The sequence below is a fragment of the Propithecus coquereli genome, unplaced genomic scaffold (assembly GCF_000956105.1).
Source record: "Propithecus coquereli isolate 6110/MARCELLA unplaced genomic scaffold, Pcoq_1.0 Scaffold248, whole genome shotgun sequence".
In the NCBI taxonomy this organism is placed as follows: domain Eukaryota; kingdom Metazoa; phylum Chordata; class Mammalia; order Primates; family Indriidae; genus Propithecus; species Propithecus coquereli.
Genome location: NW_012148041.1, coordinates 3,362,101 through 3,386,597, shown reverse-complemented (window position 1 = coordinate 3,386,597; position 24,497 = coordinate 3,362,101). Strand labels below are relative to the sequence as shown.

The 24,497-nt window shown below is 52.7% G+C and overlaps 1 protein-coding gene across 1 annotated transcript in view; it reads right to left on the bottom strand.

Moving 5' to 3' along the window:
- Positions 1 to 23,042, bottom strand: part of LOC105812201 — a gene marked incomplete at its 3' end in the record, with an annotated part of 47,612 nt that extends 24,570 nt beyond the window's left edge. The window contains exon 1 of the mRNA XM_012646583.1: positions 23,001 to 23,042. Within this exon, the coding sequence (XP_012502037.1) occupies positions 23,001 to 23,042 (42 nt within the window). The remainder of the gene's footprint in view (positions 1 to 23,000) is intronic.
- Between the last annotated feature and the right edge of the window lie 1,455 nt (positions 23,043 to 24,497).

Sequence of the window (24,497 nt, the reverse complement as noted above, 5' to 3'; positions counted from 1 at the left end):
GTGAGGGCCAACTATACGCCAGGCACAGATGTGCATTGTTGACTCTGGTCTCACAGCAGCCCTGGGAGGGTTGCGCTATCATGCTTATTTGATGAGAAAATTGAGAGAGATACAATTTTGCCCAAGATGACCCAATAAACCTCTTATTGAGCATGTAATTGCAAGCAATGCTCTGTGCTACGTGCTTTATATTTACTATCTTATTTAACCTTCACAATAACTCTACGAGGTGGGTAATCTTACCATCACGGCTCATCTTACAGATGAACCTAGTGTTGGAGTTCAGAGAGGTTAAGTAGCTTTCTCAGCATCACACAGCTGGTCATAAGTGGCAGAGCTGGATGTGAGCCTGGGCTGTATCTGCTCTCAGGAGTCTGTCACTGACTTCTTGTTTCCTGCCTTACATGTGCCTGAAACTCCTCTAGGCACTGTAGGGAGGCGCACAAAGCAGAGTGTCCTAGAGGCATTAGGCATGTCATTAATTGAGGAGTCAGAGCCGGGAAGAAGGTCAGAGCTGGCAAAGGTCATGGAAATGCCTTTCGAAGGGAGTCCCTATACCAGGGCAGGGAGGAAGGGCTGGGAATGTGAGGGGCGGTTCTGGTTGCAGAGGCCCGGGGGAGGCGGGGCTACCGGGACACTAAACTCTCCACCCTGCACCGGAGGGTCTCGCAACGCAACAAATAGTTCCCCCCAAATGCCCACAGCGCCCCCTACTGAGAAACTCTGGGACCATCTGATTTCGCAGAGGAGGAAATAAAGGCAGATCCCTCTGGGGAAGGGACAGGAGTATGGCCCGCAGGAGGCAAAGCCGCGCCTGGAAATCGCTCTGCTGATCTCGGAACAAATCAGACCAAGCAGCTCAATGTATGTTGGCGGGGGAGGAGGGGCTTATTTATTAAGCACCTGTGGCATACACACAGTCATCAGGTTAAATTACATGATAATGCTGTCGTTTCACAGAAGGAGACAGGCTCTAAGCGCCCAGCTGAGTTGGAGAGCACAGGGTGGGTAAGTGGAGGCAGATTTTGGGAGGAGTCTGAAACCCAAGCAGAGGGCTTCGCTTCAACTACGATATCGACTACGGTGAGCTAACAGGGCCAACCACAGGTCCCTGAACCAGGACATGGCTGAACATGAGCAAATTCCTGTTTTAGGGCACTAACTCTGGTGGCAATGCTTTGCACATGCTGTTCCCCCTACCTGGAATGCCTTTCCTAGGCTTCTATACCCCAAGAGCTGCAGCTCAAAGCTCTCTGTGACACTTTCCCTGACCCCTGGGAGTTTGACCAGGCGTATCCACACCCCTCTATTAGGCAGGGACCCCCCAAAGCCAGGGGCCGGTCTCATCATGCATCCCCAAGCTCTGGTCAGTGTCAGGCACACAGTGGCACACGTTTATGGAATGAATGAATGAATGAATGAAGTGATGAAGGCCTGACTGAAACAGTGACAGCAGGAAGAAAAAGGAAATATGAAGACAATTTGGAAGAAGGTGGACAGGCCTCTTGATTGGTTAGATGTGATAACAGCCTACACTTCCGTAGCACTTACTGTATACCAGTCCCCATAAGGGAGGTTCTATTATTATCCCCATTTGACAGATGAGGAAACTGAGGCTCAGAGTCATCACATAGCTGGTAAGTGAGCGGTAGAGCCAAGCTTTGAACCCAGCCTAGCCCAGGATCCATGCTCTTAACCTCCAATCTGTTTTGTACAACTTACAAGGACTCAAACAGGGGAGTAAAGTCAAAACCGTCCATCCTGGAAAGCTGGGATGATGACGCTCCGCGGTCCAGGCCTTCTGCCCTCGAATCTGTTGCAATGTCCCTGCCAGTTCATCTCCCTTCCATTCATCGCCTCCTTAAAGGCTCAGCCCAACACCCCGTCGGGACCCAAGCTCGGTTTCCGCCGATTGCACTGGTTGGACAGAGACCCAGTGCGCAGGCGTGGGGCTGGAATCGGAGCCCCATCCCTCTGACTCTTGGCCTGCCCGGGCTCTGGGCGGGAAGCCAGTCCAGCCTGCGGTGCCCTCTCTCTGCGGCGCCTCCTCCCTCACCCAAGTCGTACTCTACACGCTCAGGTTCCTTTGTGGTGGGTGTTTTGATTAATTTTATTCTAATTAATTCAGTAATCTCAAGCTGTTTGCAAAATCTGCGCCGAGCACTGCTCCGTGATGGATCCGCAGAAGGGCTGCAGACAAACACGCGATGCTTCCTCCGTTGGCGCTATATATATCTCATGGCTGGGAGAGAGTGGGCTGGCGGAGAGGAGTGGAACGCTGCCTGTCCGCTGGATTTTCACTGGCATTTCCCAAATGCCCTCTGCTTGCCTGGGGTCGGGGCTGGGCGACTTTGGCTGGAGGACAGGGACCCCAAAGGCTTTCCTGTAGGCAGCGGTGGGCTTGGTGGCAGGGCTTTGAGCCCTGTCTGCCTCTTCCTCTTTGTGGAGCCTCGTGTGGTTTGCTGAGCCAGCTCCAGCAGCCTCACCTAGAAAACAGAGATGAAACGCCTGCCCTGGCGGTGTCATCGCACTCAGAACCAGCTGGAGTGTGGGCACAGGCTTGGGAAACCGTAAAGACCCACGTAAACTTAGGGTACTGCTGCCGACGTTATTGGAGCAGGAGGGTGTGGTGGTTAAGACTCAAACCATTTCCTGGGTTTGCATCCTGCCTCCACCTCCTGCTAGCTGGGAACCTTGGAGAGGTTACTTCACCTCTCTGTGCCTCAGTTTCCACATCTGTAAAATGGGTGATAATAGCACCCACCTCATAGGGTTCTTATAAGGATTAAATGAATATGAGCGAAGCTTTTAGGAGAGTGCTTGGCAGGGAGCCAAGCGCTGCACAGAATAACTATTATTGTGGATATCTCATTGCCTTTGTCCCTTTAAAGTCACCCCGGTGCAACACAAATGCCTTCTCTGATTACCCAGAATGCACCTTGCACCCCAGTCCCAAAGGGCCCACGCTTCCCTCATTTCTCTGAATGTTTTAGTCTCGGTCCACAATCAGGTCTCCTCCCTGGGTGGCCCGTTTTTCTTCTTGCTCGGTGGAACACCCCAGGTTACAGAGCCCATCTTGCCCTAAGTCTAGGACTCCCATCATGGTGGGATTAGAGGGGCTTGCACCGTGGCTATTCCAGAAGTCCCATCCAAAGGGACTCAGAGGCAACCAAATGGTTAGGAGAGAACTCCTCTTAAAGCTGGGCTTGCTAAGTATGCACAATGGTTTTATTTAAAATCTACAAAAAAAGAAGAATGTTTTTAAAACTCGATGCACTGTCAATTGTTTATATAAAGGGCTATTTTTCTTTTACATGGAGGGACATTGAGAGGGACATATGGAAATGGGGAGCGTCCCTTCCAACACACCCTTGGAACCTGTGCTAGCGCCACAAAGAGGAGAACGGCCAACCTAACCGATCAGGTGGTCGGATGCGGTGGGAGGTGATGCTTTAGATGGGCAGCCAGGGAAGGCCTCCCTGAGGAGGTGTCAAGCCCTGAGAAATGGGAGGAAGCCCACTGCGTGACCATCTGGGCAAAGAGCCTGCGAGAAAGAGGGCACGGTGTGCAAAAGGGCTTGAGGCGGGAGTGAGCTTGGAGTGTTTGGAAGAGAAAGAGCAGCAGATGAGGGGGACAGCAGGATAAATCAGAGTAGCAAAGCCACCAGGTCCAGACACAGGGCCCTGTAGGCCATAGCGAGGGCCTGGATTTCATTCTAAATGTGCTGGAAGCCTTCGGAGGCTTTAAGCAAGGAAGTGTCCTGATCTCATTTATGTTTCTAAAAGACTGCTTTGGCTGCCTCTCTAGCGTTCATGCATCCGTCCTTCCACCCGCTCGTCGACAAGATTCACTGCATACCTACTGTGTGCCGGAGTCTGTGCCAGGCACAGAGTGGAGCAGGACACAGCCCTCCCCCGTGGAGCTCCGCAGTGACGAGAAAACGAACCTCTGGTGCTCTCAGAGGTGGGGGGCGTGCGTGGTAGAGAATGTGAACTGTGGAGGAAAGGGCCGGGGGCCGGGAACGGGGCAGGAAAACATACTGAGGGCAGCGGTTCTCCACCCTGAGTGGCACCGAGAGCCCCTGGGGGCTTGTTTAGAACAGGTTGCTGCGCACGCACCCTGCCCGTGCATCCCGATTCAGCACATCTGCAGTGGGGCCCGAGAATTTGCATTTTCAGCAAGTTTCCAAGCGGTGCCTGTGCTGCTGGGCCGGGACTGCACTCGGAGAACCACCGGGCAGGGGGCTCTCAGCTTCCGTGGGCCAGGACGAGCTGTTGCCAGGATCCATCTCAGCACCCGCAGCCCGCACAGCTCCCGGCCTCGCCCTTCAGCGTCCATCCACCACCCAGGCCTGCGACGGAGCCGCTGAGGACAGCATTTCCCCACCGCTTCCCTCTGCCTGCCGTCCCCTGGACTCCACTCGGACCCCTGCCTCTCCCACGCCCTCCCCGGGCGGCGCGTCCTCACACTCTGTCCTGCACCGGAAGGAGCAACTTCGCTCTCAGCCGCCTTCTGATTCTGTTCAGGATGCAGAGCCCTCCGCTACCTGGCGCCTGGCCCCTGGCCAGCGACTGCCCCGTCCGTCTGTTTCGCGAGACTATGCCCCGGGCTGGGTGGGGAACTTGGAATCCGGCTCTGTGGCCTGCATGCCACAGGCCTAACTCATTTCACATCCAAGGGGTCAGACATCTCCCCACCCCGTCCTCTTCCTGCCTCCTGCCTTTCTCTGAGCCCTGAGTGTCCCCTGCTCTCCCCGTCATATTTCCCCAGTCCCCTCCCCTCCTCACTCCTGGCCCACCCCATCTGTGCTACATTTGGCAAGTTTCTCCCATGAAAGCCTAAATTACCAGGATCCCTGGTAACCTTGGCCCTTAGTCCCTCAAAGAGACAGGACTGAAATTCCCAACATCCATCAGAACCTAAATTTTAAAGTGTATAAAAATTTCCCACCTTGAGGTTTTCCCAACTATCCTTGAAGACAAAAACTCCCGTTGGATTTTTCGGTGGGTAGCGGAGCCTGAAGCCCCCTCCCGCACCAGACTGCAAACTCCCTGCGAACAGGAGCGCAGCTGCTCAGCTCTGAAACACTCTGCGTAGCGCAGCGCCGCGCTCCTAGGCAGAGCCCAGTGCACGGTCGCTTCATTATTAATGGCATCGTGGTTGCCGCTTCTCTCCTGCCTTACGCCTGCCTTGCCCAGTGCCCGGCGCACAGCGCAGCCTCGGCAAAGTCTTCCAGGCACACAGACGACAGCACGCACGGTTGGCATTCTCACCTGGCTGGTCTCGCCTTCTAACGCCTTACTCGCCTGTAACAGCTCCTCCTTCGTTTGCCTTTTTTTCCCTTAACTGCAGCTATGTTCTGAGCCAGAGCATTTGAACGATTTTTGTGCAATAACTCCCCACCCCACCCCCAGATCTTGGAGGCCTAGGAGAGTAGCGTCAGGAGATTTGGTGGGTAGTGGGTTCCGGGCAGTGGAAACAGCCCCCTTTGCAGAGGTACAATTCCACAGGTTACACCCCCCTGAGCTCACACACAGCCCCAGACCTCGGGAGCCTGGCGTTGGCGCGAACGGTGCATGGGGCCACGTTATATGGAAAATTCCCCACTTGCTAGAAAGCTGTTGACAAATATATACGAAATGAGATGGTTTTCTTTTCCTCCTTTTTTTTCTTTTCGTTAGCCAAACACTGCAGGCCCTCGTGAGCCACAAAAGTTTTGAGATATTACTCAGGAATACAGGAGGAAAACTCCACATTTCCCCCTGTCAAAGGTTTGGTTTTCTTATTTATTTACTAGCTTGCCACTGGGTAAATTGAGCCCTGAACAACATTAAAAGGAAATAAACATATCTCTCAGCCGCTCATGGATCCAGCGCTCGCCAGGGAGCCAGGTTATCAACAAGCGTCCCCAGCCGGGGACAAAGTTGCAGCCTGGAGGTGGGGTGGGAGCCCGGGGGCCTGGAGAGCGGGGGCGCTGCCGCTCCCACTCCGGCACGTCTGAGCTCCTCTCCACCCGCCCCGAGACCCGCCACTCACAGGCACCTCCTCTGCGTGCCCACGGCGGCTCCTGGAAGGCGGAACGATTCCTTTTTAATCTCTGCCTTCCTAGTATCTGCCTCTCGCCAGCCCATCCCGACACACACACACCCCACCAGCGATGACTAGCAAGCCCAAACCACAGGGGAATGTCATTTCAGAGTCGGATCTGCATGGTTGAAATCAGAAGGTGGGATGCCTGGGAGCATTCTTATGGCCTGTTTACAGTCGCTGAGAATCGATACTTACTTTGGGGAAAGAAAAAAATATATTAAAAAAATATATATATATACACACACACACTGACATACGTATCTGTGGTGGATAGATGCAGCCCTTGCACCCCGGAAACCATGACGGATGGGTTTTGTTCGGACCTCTACGCATTTTCAAGGTGCATTTAAGCTCACTAAACTAGAATCTGGATCGGTGGCAGCACCCACCCAGCCCTGGCCTCCTCTCGCCCTCAGCAGGAGGCGGCCAAGCAGGTCTTCGATCAGAATTCAATCTTGCCTGAGTGGCGTGACCGCTTCTCTCTCTCCCTGCCGAGTTTCCGCGATGAGCAGGTTGGACCCTCTCCCCAGGGCGGCAGGTTTGTAGGGTTAAGCTAGAGGCCCCAGTGCCCCGTGGTCTTCAGGGGGCCATCCCCTGCCACAGTGTGCCTGAAGGCTGATGCGATCATGGCAAGCAGTTTGCCCAGGCTGCAGGAATACAAAACCCCTTCTGATACTCATTCTCCTGCTCAAGAACCTGCAGTGGCTCCCAATTACCCACAGCAACTAAGTTTCCTCTCCATTGCAAACCATAGGCAGGGGCTGCCTGAGCTCTGGGTTGAAAAGATCTCTGAGGCCTCGTATGGATTCAGCAGCGAGAGCGCAGTGACCAGTTAGCCAGGGAGGACGGAGGGGAGGTTGGAGGCACCGTGCTGAATAGCAGCCTTCCCTGCATCCCAGACTGCGTCTGTCACCCCTCCAGTGTCATTGCCTGCTTCTCTCTAACAAGGCCACCCTGGCATGCCAGGCTCCACCTTGCACCTGGCACAGGCCACCCCGGATTAACCTCTGTGCCTTTACTCATGCTGGCATCCCAGCCCTCCTGCCCTGTCTCCACCCTGCAGGTAAGGGCTTAATTCCTACCACTTCTTAAGGTCCAGCTCAAATCCTCCTCTTCCACGACGCTTTCTTAGCGGCTGCGGTCTAGCCCGGCTCTCGAGGGCACTGCCACGTACGGAAACAGCAAGTGCTGCAAGAGTCGCCTGTTTCCAAGTGCTCGTCTCACCCGCCCGGTGGGAACCTCGCCATCACCGCCACCATCAGACAAGGGTCACATCTTACTTCCCTTTTTATCCCCACAGCACTTCACACAATGCTGGCCAGGAATCAGCCTGGCCATGAGATTTTGAGGTCCTCCACAAGTTTAGCCGGGTGCTTGGAGATCCTGGGGGTCCTAGAAACCAAATGTGGGGCCAGAGATAGAATCAGAAGGGCCCACCCTGGACTGACAGGCTCCAAAATCCACGTTGCATTCCTGACTCACGGTGCAACCTGCGGCTTGTGGGCAGGAGTCGCTTAACTAAATTTCTGGGCCTTGATGTGCCCATCTGCAAAATGGGCAGCCACTCTCTGCCCCCTCCCTCCCAGCCCCCGGTGCCAGTGGCAGAATTTCAGTCTCTGCCCTGCCACTGACTAGCTAGTGGACCCAGGGCCAGCCCATCTCAAGCCCGGCACCCTCCCCTGTGCCATGCAATGTTCTCAGTAGGGACCGGGCATTCAGGGAGGGTTTGTCCCGTCTCTTCGGTGCTCCCCTGAAGCCCGGTGAAGGGAGCAGGGGAAGAGGTGAGGAAGGGGGGAGATGGCAGAGATGTGAGCCGCAGCATCTCATCTTTGGCACTCTGCTTTCCTTCCTCCGGGGCTCCCGTACTTTCTTCTCCCTTGCCCTGGGGCCAGGGAAGGATTTGGGAAGACAGATGTGCTCGGCGGGCTGTGGGCCAGGGGGACCCTCAGGCCCCCCCTGGCTGAGGTGGGAAGATCAAGGCCCTGCAGCCTCCCTCCGGCCTGGGTCAGGGGACAGGGCCTGAGAAGACAGACCCCTTAGAGAACCAGAGAGGCAGAGAGGAAACGTCAGCCAGGCCAGCAGCCCCTGGGCCCATCGACCACAGGCCCCTCGCGTCAAATGCGCATGAACCCTTCCTGACCCCACTCGGGGACTACGGCCCTCCCCTTCCCCCCATGTACAGTGCACCACAGCTGCTGCGCCCCGCCCTCCCCCATGCAGCCACCACACATGATGATTACAGAAATTACTGGAAACTGTGGCACGGTTAAGTGAAGAAAGCAGGACGCAGCACAGCGTGCGCAGTTAGGGCGCCAGGGCGTACGAACGTTGCGAGGCGATGATGGCGGACGCTGAGAGGACAGGCTCTACAGCCAGCCCACCTGGGTCCAAACCCGGCTCTGTTTCAAGTAAGCTGCATGACCTTGGTGGGGCACTCGACCTTCCTGCGCCTCAGTTTCCTCCTCTGTGAGCCAGAGACGACTAACGTGAGCCCCCACATCGAGCGAGTTCGTCCTCAGGAAGCGCTGAGAACAGGGCCGTCACTGCGGAGCCACCGCGCTGTGAGCCCCAGAAGGGAACGGACCCTTACCCCTTTTATTCCTAGCTTTACGCCTGCACCTAGAGCAACATCCAGCGCAGAAGAGGCACAACTGTTTGTTGACTGAGTGACCGGGGGAGCGGAGACACGTGAATCAGAGGCTGCCACATGCCCACTCCGGTCAGGGAAGCAAACACACACACTGGAACTGCCGATATGACTCTTTGCTGCTGCAAACATTGGGCGCTTGCTGTGTGCCAGGCGCCATGCTATGGTGCGGCCGGGGCACAACACAGGGATCAGTGAGGCAAGGGCTCTGTGGCAGAGACTGCTGGTTGTTCACCTTCCACTCTCTCCTTCTTCCCTAGTATGGAATTTGGGGCCAGGCACGTAGCCATACAGAATAAGGGCTAGATGTCCCAGCCTCCCTTGCAGCCCTGTGATTAATTCTGACCAATAAAGTGTAAAGTGTCAAATGATAGTTTCTGAAACTCTCTTTAGGAGATGGCTGGCGCTCAGTATTCCGCCAGGTGACTAGAAAGTGGATGAAATGGCTGGAATTGAAGCAGCCATGTTGGACTGTGAGGGGCCCTTGGGTATGGAAGTCACCCATCACAGAGCAACAAGATAGCAGGAGCCTGGGTCTTAGAGGGCCATAGGGACCATATGGTCTCAGCCACCAATCAGCCCTGGACTGCGGACTTTCAAGAGGGACAAAAATAAAACTTCTAAATTGCATAAGCCCATATTTGGGGTTTTACTGTTTATTACCTGCAGCCATGCTGATCTGATACTGACCCATCCCTGGATGCTCGTGCTGGTGGGGGGGCACACAGGGAAACAAGCCAGCCCATCAGAGTGTGGTGGTAATGGGAAGGCACAGAGTATCGTGGGAGGAAGCAAGGGTTGGGGGAGACCATAACCCACCCAGGAGAGCTGGGAAGGGATCTGAGAAGGCTTCCTGGAAGAAGTGACACCTACATCAAGCCCCGAAGAATGGGGAGGCGTTTGGCGGGACGCAGAGGGAGAAGGGCGAGTATGCTGCAACTGAAACAGATGTATGCTGAGAGTTTGAGGAGCTCAGGGGAAGCGGTGGGGGGGTAAATTTTGTCCCAAGGGACCAAGATTTTCCAAAGTGGGTGGAGCCAGGCTCTGAATGACGAGAAGGACTTTGACAGGCGAAGGTTGGGAAGAAGAGCATGCCTGGCTCGGGAACAGCCAAGTGCAAAGGGAAAGAGGCCACGACAGGATGGCAGGGATAGCCTGGCGTGGCTGAATGCGGTGTGCTCAGGGACGGGGCAGGAACAACGGAGCACGTGGGGCAAGTCACGGAACCTGCGCGCCAGGTGCTTCATGTTTTAAGTGTGTGAGATGTATTAACTCGCGTACCTCACAGCGGCCCACCAGCCAAGCGCAGTGCTACCGCAATCTTCTTTAGCAGACGCAGAAACCAGGCACAGGGAGATGAAGCCACTTGTTCAAGGCTGCACAGCAGCATGTGGCAGGGCTGGGACTGAAGCCGGGGAGGCGGGACCCCTCAGCCTGCGTGCTCCCTGAGACCCCATCCACTCTCATGAGGCAGCAGGATTGGGGGGCACCTACAGCTTTCTCGCTTCCCAGCCTGACCACCCGCGTCCACACCCAGCGTCCCCCGAGGCCACATACTGGTGTGGCATTGGCTCGCAGCAATACTGGGAGATTTTGACCTTGAACCTGAAGGGGAAGGGAAGCGAAGGAGCTCGGGAAGGCCCAGGGAAATCCCGAACGGCCAAAGAGAAAGGCAGATCCGAAAGGGGAGCCCTGGGTTTATTCAGACAGGGTCTCCTTTCATTTCAGGACTGAGATTTCCATCAGGAAATACCACATCTCTAATCTCACGTGTATAATAATGAGATAACAATCATTTATATATCAGTGCATTTCTTAACGTTATCTCATTTATAATCCTCACATCGATCCTGTGAGGTAGACACGCCCACTCTCACTTTACAGACAAGATGAGGCACAGAGAGGGCAAGTAACTTCCCTGAGGTTGCCCAGCTCACAAATGATGGAGCTGGGAATCGCCACAGCTTTGCCTGACCCCAAGCCCACATTCACAGTCGCCTCCCTCTTACAAGTCCTCTGGCATCCGTGACGGAGTTCTGTTCAGACGCTGCTGCCTCCTCCCCTCTCCCCCCTCCTCCCCTCCCATCCTGCTGCCACAATCTGTGGCCAACATATGCCTCAAAAAGGTGACAAAGCCGCAGACGTCCTGGGAGGTTTAAAAAAATGTGGTATTATTATGCAAGAGAGCAGAGAATGGTTACTGGAACACCCCTTACCTTGCTTAATCGGGGCACGCTGGAAAACTCGCCCTAAAATGTGAATCTGAGCCCCTGGGGCACTAAAGTCCTTGCACTGGTTTTCTCCTCCAGCCCCGCCTCTGGGAAGGAGGCCTCTTAAACACGGCTGAGGCGGAGAAGGCGTCTCCGGAGAAGCAGCTGTGCACGCCCCTCCCCCCACAGGGAAAGACCCAAACCAGGAGGGCCCGGCCGCGCAACTCCAGGGGGCGCCATTCCCACAGGGGCAGCGTGCAACCTCCTCACTGACTGCCCCTGTCCTCAGCGCCCCATCGCCCAGCCCGCCCTTGCCTCGGGAGCTTTGCACTGGCTCAAGTCTGCCCGCTCCCGGCCTCGCGGCGTCTTAAGCCCACACTCGAGTCTGACTGATGGCGGGATGCTGAGCGGCGCACGCGTCTGGAGTCCTTCCCGGGAGAAGCCCCAGGTACAGCCCAGTAAATCAATAAACAAATTAATAAGCAAATACTGCTGTCTGCTGAACCGAACTGGGACTCCCGGGCAAACAGATTTAAAACCAACAACAGCCGGCCACGGGGCATGCCGGGAACCAGGGCACCATACCTGGGTGGAATTTTCAAAGCTCCATCCCCAGCCCAGCGCTCCCAAGATTAGGCACAAGCTGGTGGCGGAGGCTGCTGTCCCCTGCTGTCCGGGAGAGCCTCTCCCCGGCTTGCTCCAGCCTGACGCTCCTGTCAAGAGGGAGCTTGGAGCAGAGCTGGCGGGACCTTTGATCTGGGCACCACAGACGAGGAAGGATGATGCGGGTGACAAGGGAGCACAGGAGGCACCAATTAAGGGAGCTGGCCCTTCATGGCCGACTACCAGCCACATGCAGCAGCTTCTGTCCAAGGCCGCCGGGCAGGTAGAGGGAGGCTAGGTGGATGTAGGTGCTGGCTGTAGGGGACTGCCCCTGCGGGTGCCACCCAGCCACCCTGTTTATGAGACAGCAAGAGAGGCAGGGGGCCAGCCCCGCCCGCCCCAGGCATGCAGAGCCCGCCCCGCTGCGCCCAGGAGGCGGGGGCGGGCGGCCAGACCCACCCCAGGAGGGTCTCCAGCCTGAGGCCTGCAGTGCCCTTTCCTGAAAGGGCCTCCTGAACGCCTGTGTCTTCTCTTTTGTGTTCACAAATGCCACCCAATCGCGGTGAGCCTGCCACAGCTGAATAATAGCAGAGAGAGTGTCTGCCTGGGGCGCTGGCCTCTGGGCTGTCTGCCAGGCTGTCGCCGCCCAGACTTCAATACCAACAGGGTTAAGGGACAAGAAAACAGCTCGGTAAAGACTTGGAAGCTGAGGAGGGAAGTGACCTGTCTTGTGAGGCACAGAATTCAGTCTGCCCAGGGCCTTCTGACACGAGGCTGTCGCGAGGCCCCATGGCCGCGGGCTGTCCCCCGCCGGGCAGACACTAATGGTGCCTGGCGGCCAGCGAAGCAGGCCTCGTGGGCACTGCCCTGAGCCCGGCCGCCCTTTCTTTTGCAGCCGGTGGGTTCTGGGGGTCTGTCCGGCTGCTCTAGGGCTCAGCAAACGCTCTCCAGACGCCCCAGGACACTTAGAGAATTCTCATCACGAAACACACCTGCTGAGAAACCTCTGGTGACCCTCTTGGCCCACAGAACAATGTCAAAACCCTTGTGAACGTCCCGCCGTTCCTTCGCTGATTCTAACAGTCACTGGTACCTGCTGTGTCCCAGAGCACCTTGGAGGAGGGTGTCCGGGTGGTGACAGTGAGGAAGACAGACGTGGTTCCTACCTTCCCTGAGTCGCAGTGAGGAAGGGAAGCCAGGCTCGAAGACTCAGAAGGCGGGCTGGGGCAGGCAGGACGCTCTCTAGAGGGGAGGGCCTGGAAGGCCAGGGCGCATCCAATGGGCTGGGGGCAGGAGTCTGCTGCAGGAGGCAGGGAGGAGGGTGACAAAGGGCAGAGGTCAGGAGTGGTCAGTCAGCCAGGGAGGGAGAGGAGGAGGCCAGCCTGCAGGAGGATGTCTGGGCAAACCTAAACCTCTCCCTCCTCCAGGCTGGCGTGCAAGGACAGAAGGCTCAGCCCCAGGCCCTGCCCCCTGCCTCCCAGGCCGCCTTCCCCAGGGAGCTGCTCGTTGGTCACTACCAAGCTTCCCTGGTCCTGGATGCAGGCCCCACACCAATCACCACGTGAGAGGCGGAATTCAGAGAAAACGGGAGAGAAAAAGAGACCAGGTTTGAGGGAACAGGCCTCAGTGCAGCTTCCTTCCTGGCCCCAGGGACAATGAGAGAAACTGCTTCGCTTTGAATCAGAGCACAGCCCCTGGGGCTGAATCCTGGCTCTACCCTCTACGAGCTGTGTGGCCTTGCGTGAGTCACTTCCTCTGCCTGTGCCTCAGTTTCCTCATTTGTAAAATGAAAGTAAAAATAGTACCAGTGTTCCCAGGGTCCCAGGGAATGAGCTGATGCATGTCGAGTGCTCAGAGCTGCTCCCAGCACACAGCAAGAGCTGTATGAGTGTGACTCCTTGTTACTCTCAGAGAACCAGGTGGCGGGGCCTCCCCCAAGAGGAAGGGACCCAGGGCCAGGCCACTTCAGCAGTGTAGAGGTGGGATAAGAAGGGTGACAAGAAAGAGAGAGAGGGAGCCACAGGAAATCAAATAGAACTTCTGCTTCTGTCTTTATCTCATGTTTTCAATTTCCCTTTTTCTGTGTACTTTATAATATACATAATATATTAGCACAGTTGTACATGTTTAGAATTTATTAATAAATAAACACACAGTTACTAGGGATACATGCTGGGTATCTCCTGCTTGCCTCTGGGGACTCCCTCACTGCCCTCCCCCTGCCCAGGCTCCCTGCCCTCAGGTATCAGGTGGGATTGGGCTCCTGGGAGGCTCTGGAAGGAGACCAGAGGACAGGGGGAAAGTGCAGGCAGGGAACTGATTGTGCTGGCTCCATCCCGGCAGGGCCACCTAGGGCTTCCTTTCCTGGGGACACCTCACAAGTTGACTCTCTCCTTCCAAATAGTGCTAAGCACTCCCTCCCCTCCCCGTGGACCTAGTGGTGGTCACGGCCCTCTGCGGCTAGCTCCTGCTCACTGCACAGTCTCTCCTGGTTCCCTTACCCCCACACCGCCATAAAGAGTCCTTTGCAAATAAATCTTCCATTACCCAAATCTAAGTGTGGCATCTGTTTCCTGCTGGGACTCTGACCCACGGCACATCCTCAAAAACGTTCTGCCCACGGGGATGTGTGATCAAAATATTTGGAGATGACTGTCAATGCACAGGATGGTACCCATCGGTGGTGCAGCTGGTGCCCCGGAATCTGACCCATCAGGGCAGTCGTCCTCTCTCCCTCCGCCCAGGGGAGGAGTTTTCAGTGTCTGCTCCCCTCCCCGCTTAAAACCGCAAGCATTGAGATAGTCAGGGGAGTTCACCAGGCTCCCGCTTGTAGCTTGCCAAAGGGTTTCTCCATCCCGGGAACCGGATGGCCGGGAGTGGCAGGGTGTCCTCCTGCCCTCAGAGGCCTGCTGTCTCAGTCCCCGTGTCCTGCCTGGGGGTCAGCTATTGCTCAAGTGGCCAGCACTTGATTCGTCAGGGTCCTGGTAGCAGCGAGACGGCAGCCGCTGCCTGGATGACGTGAGGAGACTTCAATAAAGCGTTTCTACAAAGGTGGAGGCAGGGTTTAGGGAAACAAACACAGGTGCGGAAGCACCCTGAGACTAGCAAGAGTGGGGACCGCCCCCAAAAGTAGCGTCTTGATAGCAGCTGTAAGAAGGACCAGAGGGACACAGCCTCCCTGTGGTGACCTTGCGGGGAGGGAGTGGGCAATAAATTCCCGTGCTCAACCCCCTCCCTTCCTCCAAACCCCGCCGGAAACCAGAGGGCCAGGGAGCCTGGGGGCAGAGAGGGCGGTGTTCCAGGCCAGGAAGCAGGGGGCGCCGGCGGAGAAGGGCAGCGTGGATCAGGAGGGGAAAAGCGGTTTCCTGCACAGCACCGCAGACGACCCCTGCCGGCAGAGCCACCGCCTGCTCCTCAGGCCCACAGATGAACACACCGCCTTCCCGGCCGCCCGTCGCAGGCGGCGCGGGCGGTGAGAAACGGCTGAGGCTGCAGGAGCGAGCCCGCGGACGCGCGCTGGGACTGCCGGGCGCCCGAGTCCGGGCTCCGCCGCGGGCGGGGCAGGGCGGGGCAGCGGCCGCTAACGCCCGGCCTGAGCTGGCCCCGCGGAGGGGATGCAGGCTGGAGGCGCCAGGGGGCTCTCTCTGCGGTTCCTTCTCTCCGCGCTCAAAGAGGAGGGAGACGGGAAGCCGCCGACAGAAACGCTGGTGCCTCGGCGACGATTCAGCAAGAGCCCCTGAGCCGCGTTCTGTTGCGGCACATACGCAGCTCCGGCCCCGGCTTCCCCCAGAGCCGCAGGCCCGGTGTTCGAGGCTCTGAACTAAGCCGGGAGGAGGCTGGAGAGGAAGGGGAATGGCGTTCTCTGCCCCCATCCCCGAGGGACTGCGAACCGGCTCCCACCAACAGTGGCTGCAACACGGTGCGGCCGGCAGGTGTCTGCGTGCCCTCGTCTGGAAAGTGACACTGCGGCGCCCACTTCCCGGGGTTCTCGAGGAGCACAGGCAGCAGCACGCGGAAAGCCCGTGTCCCTCACCAGCAGAAACGGAGGGTGGTGGGCAAGGGCACTTCCGGGAGCCCCAAAGGGAATGCCGGGCTCTGCACGCGGCTGGGAAGGGACGGCGCCTTTCCCTCGTGCCCTCCACGCTGCGGCTGCTCGGCGCGGGGGAGACGGGCCGCGCGTGCAGGCTGGCAGTCGGCTGCAGACAAATCAAACACAGACACGAAACCATCGAGACCTCCACGAGGCAGCAGCCATGTTTCCCACGTCTCCATCCTCGCACCCTCGGTCCCGGGCCTGGAACATCCTTCAGCCACCTCCGTGTTCCCCTAACTCTTTTTACATTTTTTCTGTCATAAAGTATTTAGGACCTACATAGAAGTTATAAATAACAATGAAATAAACACCCACATACCCACGTACTACCACCGTCACCCAGTTTAGGAAACAAGACATTATGGATACAGTAGAAGCCCCCTGGGCACCTGCCCCAATCACATCCATCTCCCTAAGTACTGGACACCACTACCCTGCTTTCCATATTTACCACCGCAGCACAGGTTTGAAAGTTAAGCAGTGCTGTGGTTTGAAGGTTTGTCCCCGCGATGCTCATGCTGAAATCGAATTGCCATTGTGACAATACTGAGAGGTGATTAGGCCATGAGGATGGAGCCATCCTCACGGTGGGATTAATGCTATTGCGAAAGGGTGAGTCAAGCCCCTCTTGCTCTCTTTTGCCCTTCTGCCCTCCACCATGTGAAGACAAAGTGTTCCTCCCTCCACAGGCCACAGTGATCAAGGCACCATTGGAATCACCCAACCTGCCGGCACCTTGACATTGAATTGGACTTCCCAGCCTCCAGAACTCAGAGCCGATCCATTTTTGTTTATAAATCACCCAGTCGGTGGCATTCTCTTACAGCAGCACAAATGGACTAAGACAGGTAGTATCGTTCTGAATACTTTGAATGTCTTCGAACTTTAGTAAGCGGTATCATCTGGTTTGCGTTTCTCTGCAACTTGTCTTTTCAAGTAACATATTCTTGTCAGGTGTATCCATGTTGATATGTGTTGATCTAGATCAGAGGCCGGCAGACCTCTCTGGAAAGGGACAGATAGTAAATATTTCAAGCTTTATGGGCCCAACAGTCTGTTGTAACTTCTCAACCCTGTCGTTACAGTGTGAAAGCAAGCATAGACAATATGTAAATGAGCGAATGTGGCCGTGTTCCAATATAACCTTGTTTACAAAAGCAAGCAGCAAGCAGGATTTGGCCCATGGGCCATAGTTGCTGATCTAGGCCATTCATTTTCATTACTGTGTAATATTTCACTGTGTGACTACACCACAATTTATTGACCCATTTGTCTATTGGTGGTATGGTTGATTGAATTATTGTTCCCAGTTCTTTACTCCATGACTGTATAGGACTATACATTCATACCCTTTGATGGATAGGGTAGATGGAGAATATTTCCCCAGTTCATTGACATTGGGTTTGAGCAAATGGAATTTAACCAACCGAAGGATAAAGAATGTGACAAAACAGAGGTTTTAAACACACTTGTATGGTTTAGTCTGGTCTCTTGCAGTCCTGACATTGGCCATGAGAACAGCATGCTCCCAGTGAGCTGTTGTCTTTTCAGCCTGTGTCCCTGAATGAGAGCTACCTGGAGTCCATGAGGACCTCAGCAGAATCACCCCAGCTCACCTGCACTCTAATGAGCAAGAAATAAATGTTTGTTGTTGTAAGCCACTGATATTTTTTAGGATTGTTTGTCACACAGCATTATCGCAGCTGACTAATACAGTGGACAACAAATTTAAGTTGTTTCCAATTCTTTGTTGTTGCAACAAAGCACATGCTTCTATATGTCAACTGGTGCACAAGTGCGTCTTCAACTTTGCTAGGTAATGCTGGTTTGCTTTCCAAAGTTTTGTTCTAATTTACACTCCACCAGCAATGTCTCGGAGTTTTCATGGCTCTACATCCTTGTCAACACTTGGTTTTGTCAGATGTCTTCTAACTGATGGGTATAAAATTGCATTGTCGTCTAACTCTTACTCATCTTTCCCTTTGTCTGGGCCTCCTTCCCTAAATGCCCCAGTCTGAACCAGGTCCATATGCTTACTGCACCCATTGATCCTTATGCTTGCCTATTTCACGGTGCTAGAATTGTATTTATCTATTAGTCTGTCACCGTGTGGATGGCTCCTGTCCCACAGCCCCAGCACAGAGCTCAGCACTTATTAGGCACTTAGTAAATGGTTGTTGGATGAAGGTTTGATGAGAAACTTCAATCACGGTGGTCCGCTCCTGCCCTAGAGGAGTGTGTGAGCTGAGACAACTACCTCATCACAGGTGCAATACACACATCAAAGTGTCTAAGAGGGCAGAGACATTGCCTTTCATGTGGTTATCACACTTGGGCTTTGAATGCAACTTGTTTTTATGCTAAAAAATGTCATCAGTCCAAGGTGGATCTCAGGGGAATTGCTAGAGAGATGTGAGTGAAAGCTAAACCCTAAGGGTCTGGGGAGGTTTTGTGGGCAAATACCATCTTTTAAAAAGTAGGTTACTCACATAGTAAATAGCTAGCATATACTTCATACATACATGAAGACTTACAACCACCCTATGGGGTAAATATTGGAGGAGGAAACTGAGAAAAGTGACTTTCCCAGGGTCACAGTTGGTGAGTGAAGGATCTGGATTAATTTGAAGTCAGGCATCTGGCTTCAGGGCCTGCTCTGTAGCCACCATCCTCTGCTGCTTTTCTGAAATCTCACACAACCCTGCCCCTACCCCGAGACAACTGCTTTAGCGATCAAGTAACTTAGCACCTCCTGGAGACTCCCTATTCCCGCTTTGGATGGCTTGAGTTTGTTTGATATATCCAAGGTCACATCCAAAGGGCAGAGTTCTGAGAGATCCTTGGGTAGAACACCTTTGTTGCCGAAGGGAAAACATGGGTCTTGGAGCCAGAGACTTGGGATTTAATCCAAGCTTGGCCACAATCTTAATTTACATTATTTTTGTTGCCCCAAAAAATTAATAGCTATAATAACTTCAAAACCCCCAAAATGAAGAAGAGAGATGTACTATAAGGAATGGGTGGTGTGGTGTGATACCCAAAGATTGGAACCAAGAATGGGCCCATTGATAGAACCATGCTGTCATTCTGTTCCCTTCCTTTCTGGGCTAAAACCAGCATCTTATTCCGGAGTCGAATTCCTAGGAAATGAAATCTGATTGGCCTAGCTTCAGTCAGATGTTTTCTTCTGGTCCAATCAGCTGTGACCAGGAAGACGGTATCACATAAACCTCAGGAAAGGCAGGGGGTGGGGGGTGGTGTGTCACTGTGAGCTAGGCAGATATTCTTTACAAAGTGTCTAATAAAGTTACTAATTCACTGTAGACCTTAGGGAAGCCATCTTCCTTCCTGGGTCTTGCTGTTTTCATCTGTAAATGAGAGATTTGATCTGTGTCTAGTTCACCATTACATCTACTCTCCCTGGCACGAAGTAGATGTTTAATAAATATTTGTTGAATGGATGAGTGAACTAGAGCGAGCTCTGTATTAGCTTCTGGTTGTGACAGTCTTGTCTTTTCGAATCCTTACGGGTGAGATGTGTGGGTGCTGGAAGCTGGCAGTGAGGAAGGAGAGTGGACAGACACTGGTTAGGGGTACGCAGGAGCGTCAGCTTAAGCAATCTTTCTCTGGGCATCTTTCCAGTGCCAATCCTCTGTGCTTGCCAAGCAGCCTTCCGGCCAACATTTGGCTTTTCTAATAAACACTGTCCCTGGAGGGATAGTGCCCTTTATAAGCTATTAAATTGGCTTCCTGACAATAGCCAGCACAGTGTCATTTGGGCAGTGCAGTCCAAAGGAGAGGACTCTGGATGTGAGTGTAATGTTCAGAATCCAGCCTCTTCCACTTATTATGTGACCTAGGTGGGTCGCTTAGCCCCTCTGAACATCACAGTCTTCATTGGCCAAACAGATACGAGAATATTTGTTCTGCCTCATTCATAGGACTGTTGGAGGGATAGTATGTGTAAAATTGTGTGAAATAATTGAACCATATTTGTGGTGTGCTTAGTAGGTGCCAGGCACAAAATTACGTGCTGAAATGGATTATTCCTTATAATCCTCACAAGAACCTTATGAGGTAGCTACTATTATTATCCTCATTTTGCAGGTGAGGAAACTGAGCCTCAGAGGTTAAATAACTTGCTCACGGTCACACAGTTGAAGAGCAACAGAGTCAGATGCCACACTATGAACCACTAAGATCTACAGTCTTTGTTTGTGGTCCAGCTCTAAGCAGACACATTGTTATTATTAATTTCCAGAGCCTAAGCCCCCTTGGATAAGCTGAACATTGAGGTTCCAGACCCATGGAGCTGGGAGACCAAAATCCGGACTCCAAAGCAGCATAGCTTCTGGGTTTATTTCCACTGAAAAATGAAAAAAAAAAAAAAGACTCATTATAAAAACTACACGAATCAAGAAATCTGTGGCTGTAAGTGAAAGTAACCCAGCTCAAATTAGGTTCCTCAAAAAAGGGAATGCTTGAGGTGATGGATACCCCAATTATCCTGATTTTATTATTAATATTACACATTTTATGCCTGTATCAAAACATCACATGTACCCTATAAATATATTCAACTATTATGTACCCATAATAATTAAAAAAAAATTAAAGGGAATTTATTGGCCCCTATTCTGGAAGGAACAAAAGTGAGGCTCAGCACCTGGAACCTGAGTTTCAGACATCCCCAGGGCACTCTCTCTCATCGTCTCTCATACCCGCTGGCCTGTGCATGCTGCCTGCCTTCTCTCATACTCCATGAGCTCCCTGTCAGAAAGGGAGCACAGTGGCCAGCAGTTCTGGGATCACACGTCAGCAGCTCTGTAGCCAAAAGTGAGATGAGATTTTATTTCCGAGCTACAGATGGAAAAATCTCAGGAAAGGACTCTTATTGGCTCAGCTCAGGTCATGTGTCCTCCCCTTTGAACCAATCGCTGTGGCCAGGAGTATGTGGTTCTATCACTGGCTGCCCAGTTTGGATCCTGTGCCACCCATGTGACAAGTGGGAATGGATCTGTTACCAGAAAAGGGGTGGAGTACGGCAACACGGATGTGGACTCTGGGGGACTCTTCGGAGCTCGGGTCACCCCAGTTGTATCCTCTCCAACTGGCAACACCAACCTTGGTTTCCTCTTGTATCTACTAATAAGTCTATGAAATATCTCAAGATTGGAAAAACAAACACCCGGCGCACTCATTATTCAATTGGAACTAACCGACGAGCACACGTGCACAGAGGGAAGTAGAACTCAGTGGACATCAAGCAGTGGGGAGGGGGAAGGGCAAAATCCTACCTAATGGGTACAGTGAACACTATTTGGGTGATGGGCACACCTATAGCCATGACTCAAGCATTAAAAAGCAATCTGTATAACCAAAAACATTTGTACCCCCTAAATATTTTGAAATAAAAAAAAAAAGTCTATCCTCTTCTGTAAACGACTTCATTCACAGATGTACCTCACCTTCCTCGTCTGCAGAATGGGGGCAATAGAGCCTGCCCTGCCTTCCTCACAGACGTACGTGAGGACCCACAGAGCCGATGGATACAAAGATCGCCTTAGAAAGAACAAAGTGCCGTATTTACAAACACGGGATGTATTTATTGATTTATTTATGTTCCTTTGTGTTCCAAAAAAGGATTTGAGGTAGCTTACCCAAATGCACACAATACAATGGGATAAAAATAGATAAAGTGATAGAGCAGCTGGAAAAGAAGGGTAGAAAAGTAAAATAAAGCCAAGGAAAATGCTAGTACATGGAAATGTATGCTCAAAATCCCTGAACAAGTTCAGCTCTTAGCTTTCCCGTGAACAAAGGGAAGCGGGAAACACGCTCAGTTACAAAAGGTACAGTAGCCATAGGATGAAAGCAAAGCAGCGTGCCAGAAAAGGCCACAGGGCTTATCTGGACACTAATATTTGAGAGAAATTTCTTCTCATCAAAAGGATACTGCAGGATGCAGCGGTCTGCTTATTCAATAATATTTAGAACCCTGTCCTGTGGTTTTCGTGATGTCACCTGACATCTACCTGAATCTTATGTGGATTCATTGTCTATTTACGATTTGATTTGATTTAATGGAAGTAAAAACTGGATACCAACTAAATAGCAAGCCAAAACATGCTTTTCATCTATTTTGCTTTCTTTTCTCTACGTGGTAAAATGAACTTGGGCGCAAGGAGTGGTACACGAGTTTTCCTCGGTGAAGTATATGGACAAAAAAGTTCGAGCATCTTGGCTTAGCTGAAACATATAAAGCTCACTAAGACATAAAACGGATCCAAGCAGGCCATAAAGACACTGCTGCCTTTGCCTCAGAACTTGGGCTATAATCTGCTGTCCTGGAACAAAATTCAAACATAAATCAGCTTCCACTGCATTACAAAATTCTTCATTTCCTGCCTGAAATGCTTCCGACAGTGAACGATGCCACTCTCCCTCACCCCTGCCCTGAAAAGCTTCTCTCTGGGCAGTGGTGGGGACCCAAGACTGGGCCCCGTAGCAAACCCTGAATGAGGAAGGGATAGAAAAATGGTCTCCTGGGGATTCCAGGACAAATAAACCAGGGGTGTTGCTAGTGTGTAGAGTGCTTTTGTACAAAGTTGAAAAGGGTGCCCCCTCCTGGCACCCTAGCCCCTGAGTTCCCACCTGGCACGCTCTCCCCCATCTCCACTAACCCATCTCACCCATCCTCCAGGACCCGCCCCGAAATACCCACACCATTCTCTTTTTCCTGAGCCCCCAATGCATCAACAGTAAGTACCAGACAGCTGGCATTTAATCATGTGATGTCTGGCATTCACTATTTCATGTTGTCAGTCTACCTCTGTAACTAGATTTAAGAGATCTTGAGGATAATGATTAGTTCTTATTTTATATGTCTACATTAAGTTAATGCGAGAGACTTATGTCAGGGCACCTTACAAATAACAAGGTTGTGAAAAACAGAATCTTAGGGTATCTAAGCTGTCTAGTTCTCCCCTCTGGCCCCATTTTGCAGATAAGGAAATTGAGAACCAAAGAGGAGGCTTGACCTGCCCAAGGTCATGCAGCGAAAACCTGGCCTAGCTAGGAACGACTCCAGTTCTCCTGGCTGCCAATGCAGTGCTCTACTTCCTTAAACGCTTGGTTCTAAAACCCCAAATAGGTAGTTCAGAATCACAGCTCACTGGGAAACAAAGACAGACAGACAGACGGCCCACAGTAATCCATCTGCTCTTGGGCAGAATTCCCAGAGAATTCTCCCAGCACAGAGCCAGGCCAAGCTGCACTAAGGCTCTGCAAACAGCCCCTCCTGGGAATCAAAGCGGGCTTGCTGCACGTGTCAGGGTGATGAAAGGACCTGGGTTACCTGGGGTGCGTGCATCCTTCCCAACACCATGGGGGCCGCCATTGTCTGGAATGTCTGGGCACATGAAACTGTGATTGATGGTCTCAGCAGGAAGGACAGAAGAGATGTGAAAGGGCATCTCCTCTCTACAGAGAGACTCTTACGTTGGGGGCCGCCTTTTGCGGTGAACTACGCACCCTGCACAGCAGGAAACAACCCAAGTATTGCCCCAAACTCGTAACAACGGACACTATACAATAGTGTCAAAGCTGATAAAAACTAGTATCAAAACAGTAACAAAAAATACCAATGGCAACAATTGCTAAGTGAATCCATATAATGACCAGCTGGCAGCAGGCTCATCAGTCCTGCAGGGTCTCGCCTGGTCACTCACAAGTCACAGCACTGACCGCTGAGTAATTCTCACAGTGACCCTACAAGCCTGGCATGATGTCCTCGTTTTATAGATGTGGAAACTGAGGCTTAGTGAGATGAATGAAGTCTCTTGCCCCACATCGCACTGCTGCTAAGTGGCAGAGCTGGGATTGGAGTGCAGATCAATTTCACTCTAGAAGTCTCCCCTTTCACGACAGCCCAAGTAGGCTCTCATTCCAGTCTCATTTCAAGTATTTTGTCCCATTGTCAGACCTGTGGGACAAGGTTTGATCGGGAAAATATGAGGCTTTTCAGGGAGAAAGATGAGAGCTTGCCTGTCACTTTGCAGGGGAATGGGAGAAAGGAAAAGGGACCAACACGAGGCGCACCCAGATCTCTATGGCTTTTTCTTGGTGCCAAACAAACGCAGAAGGAGCCACTTCTAAAAGAACACAGTGTTTTTCCTCCTCTTCTCACCTCTCCTGGGCTGGTGCCTGTGATAATTGGGAAGCACAGAGTCTGGTTTTTCTGGGATTGGAACCAATGCTGTGAAGAGTGTTCTGACAATAAGTGTCGTTGATTGACAGGTGATGGACAATGTTCTCGAGTAAGTTTTTCCTGTGCCGAGTGTTAAGCTGAGAGCTGCACCAAACAACTGCTCAGCAGCCTGCTTCCTATTTACACAGAATTTACTACACTCTCCCTCTGCGGGCCTCAGTCAGGCAGCCAGGCGAGATGATATCTCAGGTCCTTTCCGGCTCCATCACTCAATGACTCTATCAGGAAGAAAACACAGATCTGAAAACACTTTTCCCCCAAACATCGAGTTGGGGTTATTATTCACACACAAAAACACAGGCTCCAATGGAGAGATAACCGGTTAGGAAATAAGGAGCTTCAATTCTAGTCTCATACTCTTTGACCCAGTAATTCTACTCTGTGAATTTATCTCGTTTCTTTTCTTTTGGTTTATCCTGTCACCAAAAAGCAGATGTGTGAATTTATCTTACAGAAAGAATCCAGGACAGAGCTACGTGCACAAAGATGTTTGCGTTAGCACCGTTCGAAGGTACTGTCCAATAAAGTAATGTCCAATGCGAGAATGGGATGTATTCTCTTGGTGGCACATGCAGCCATCACGAC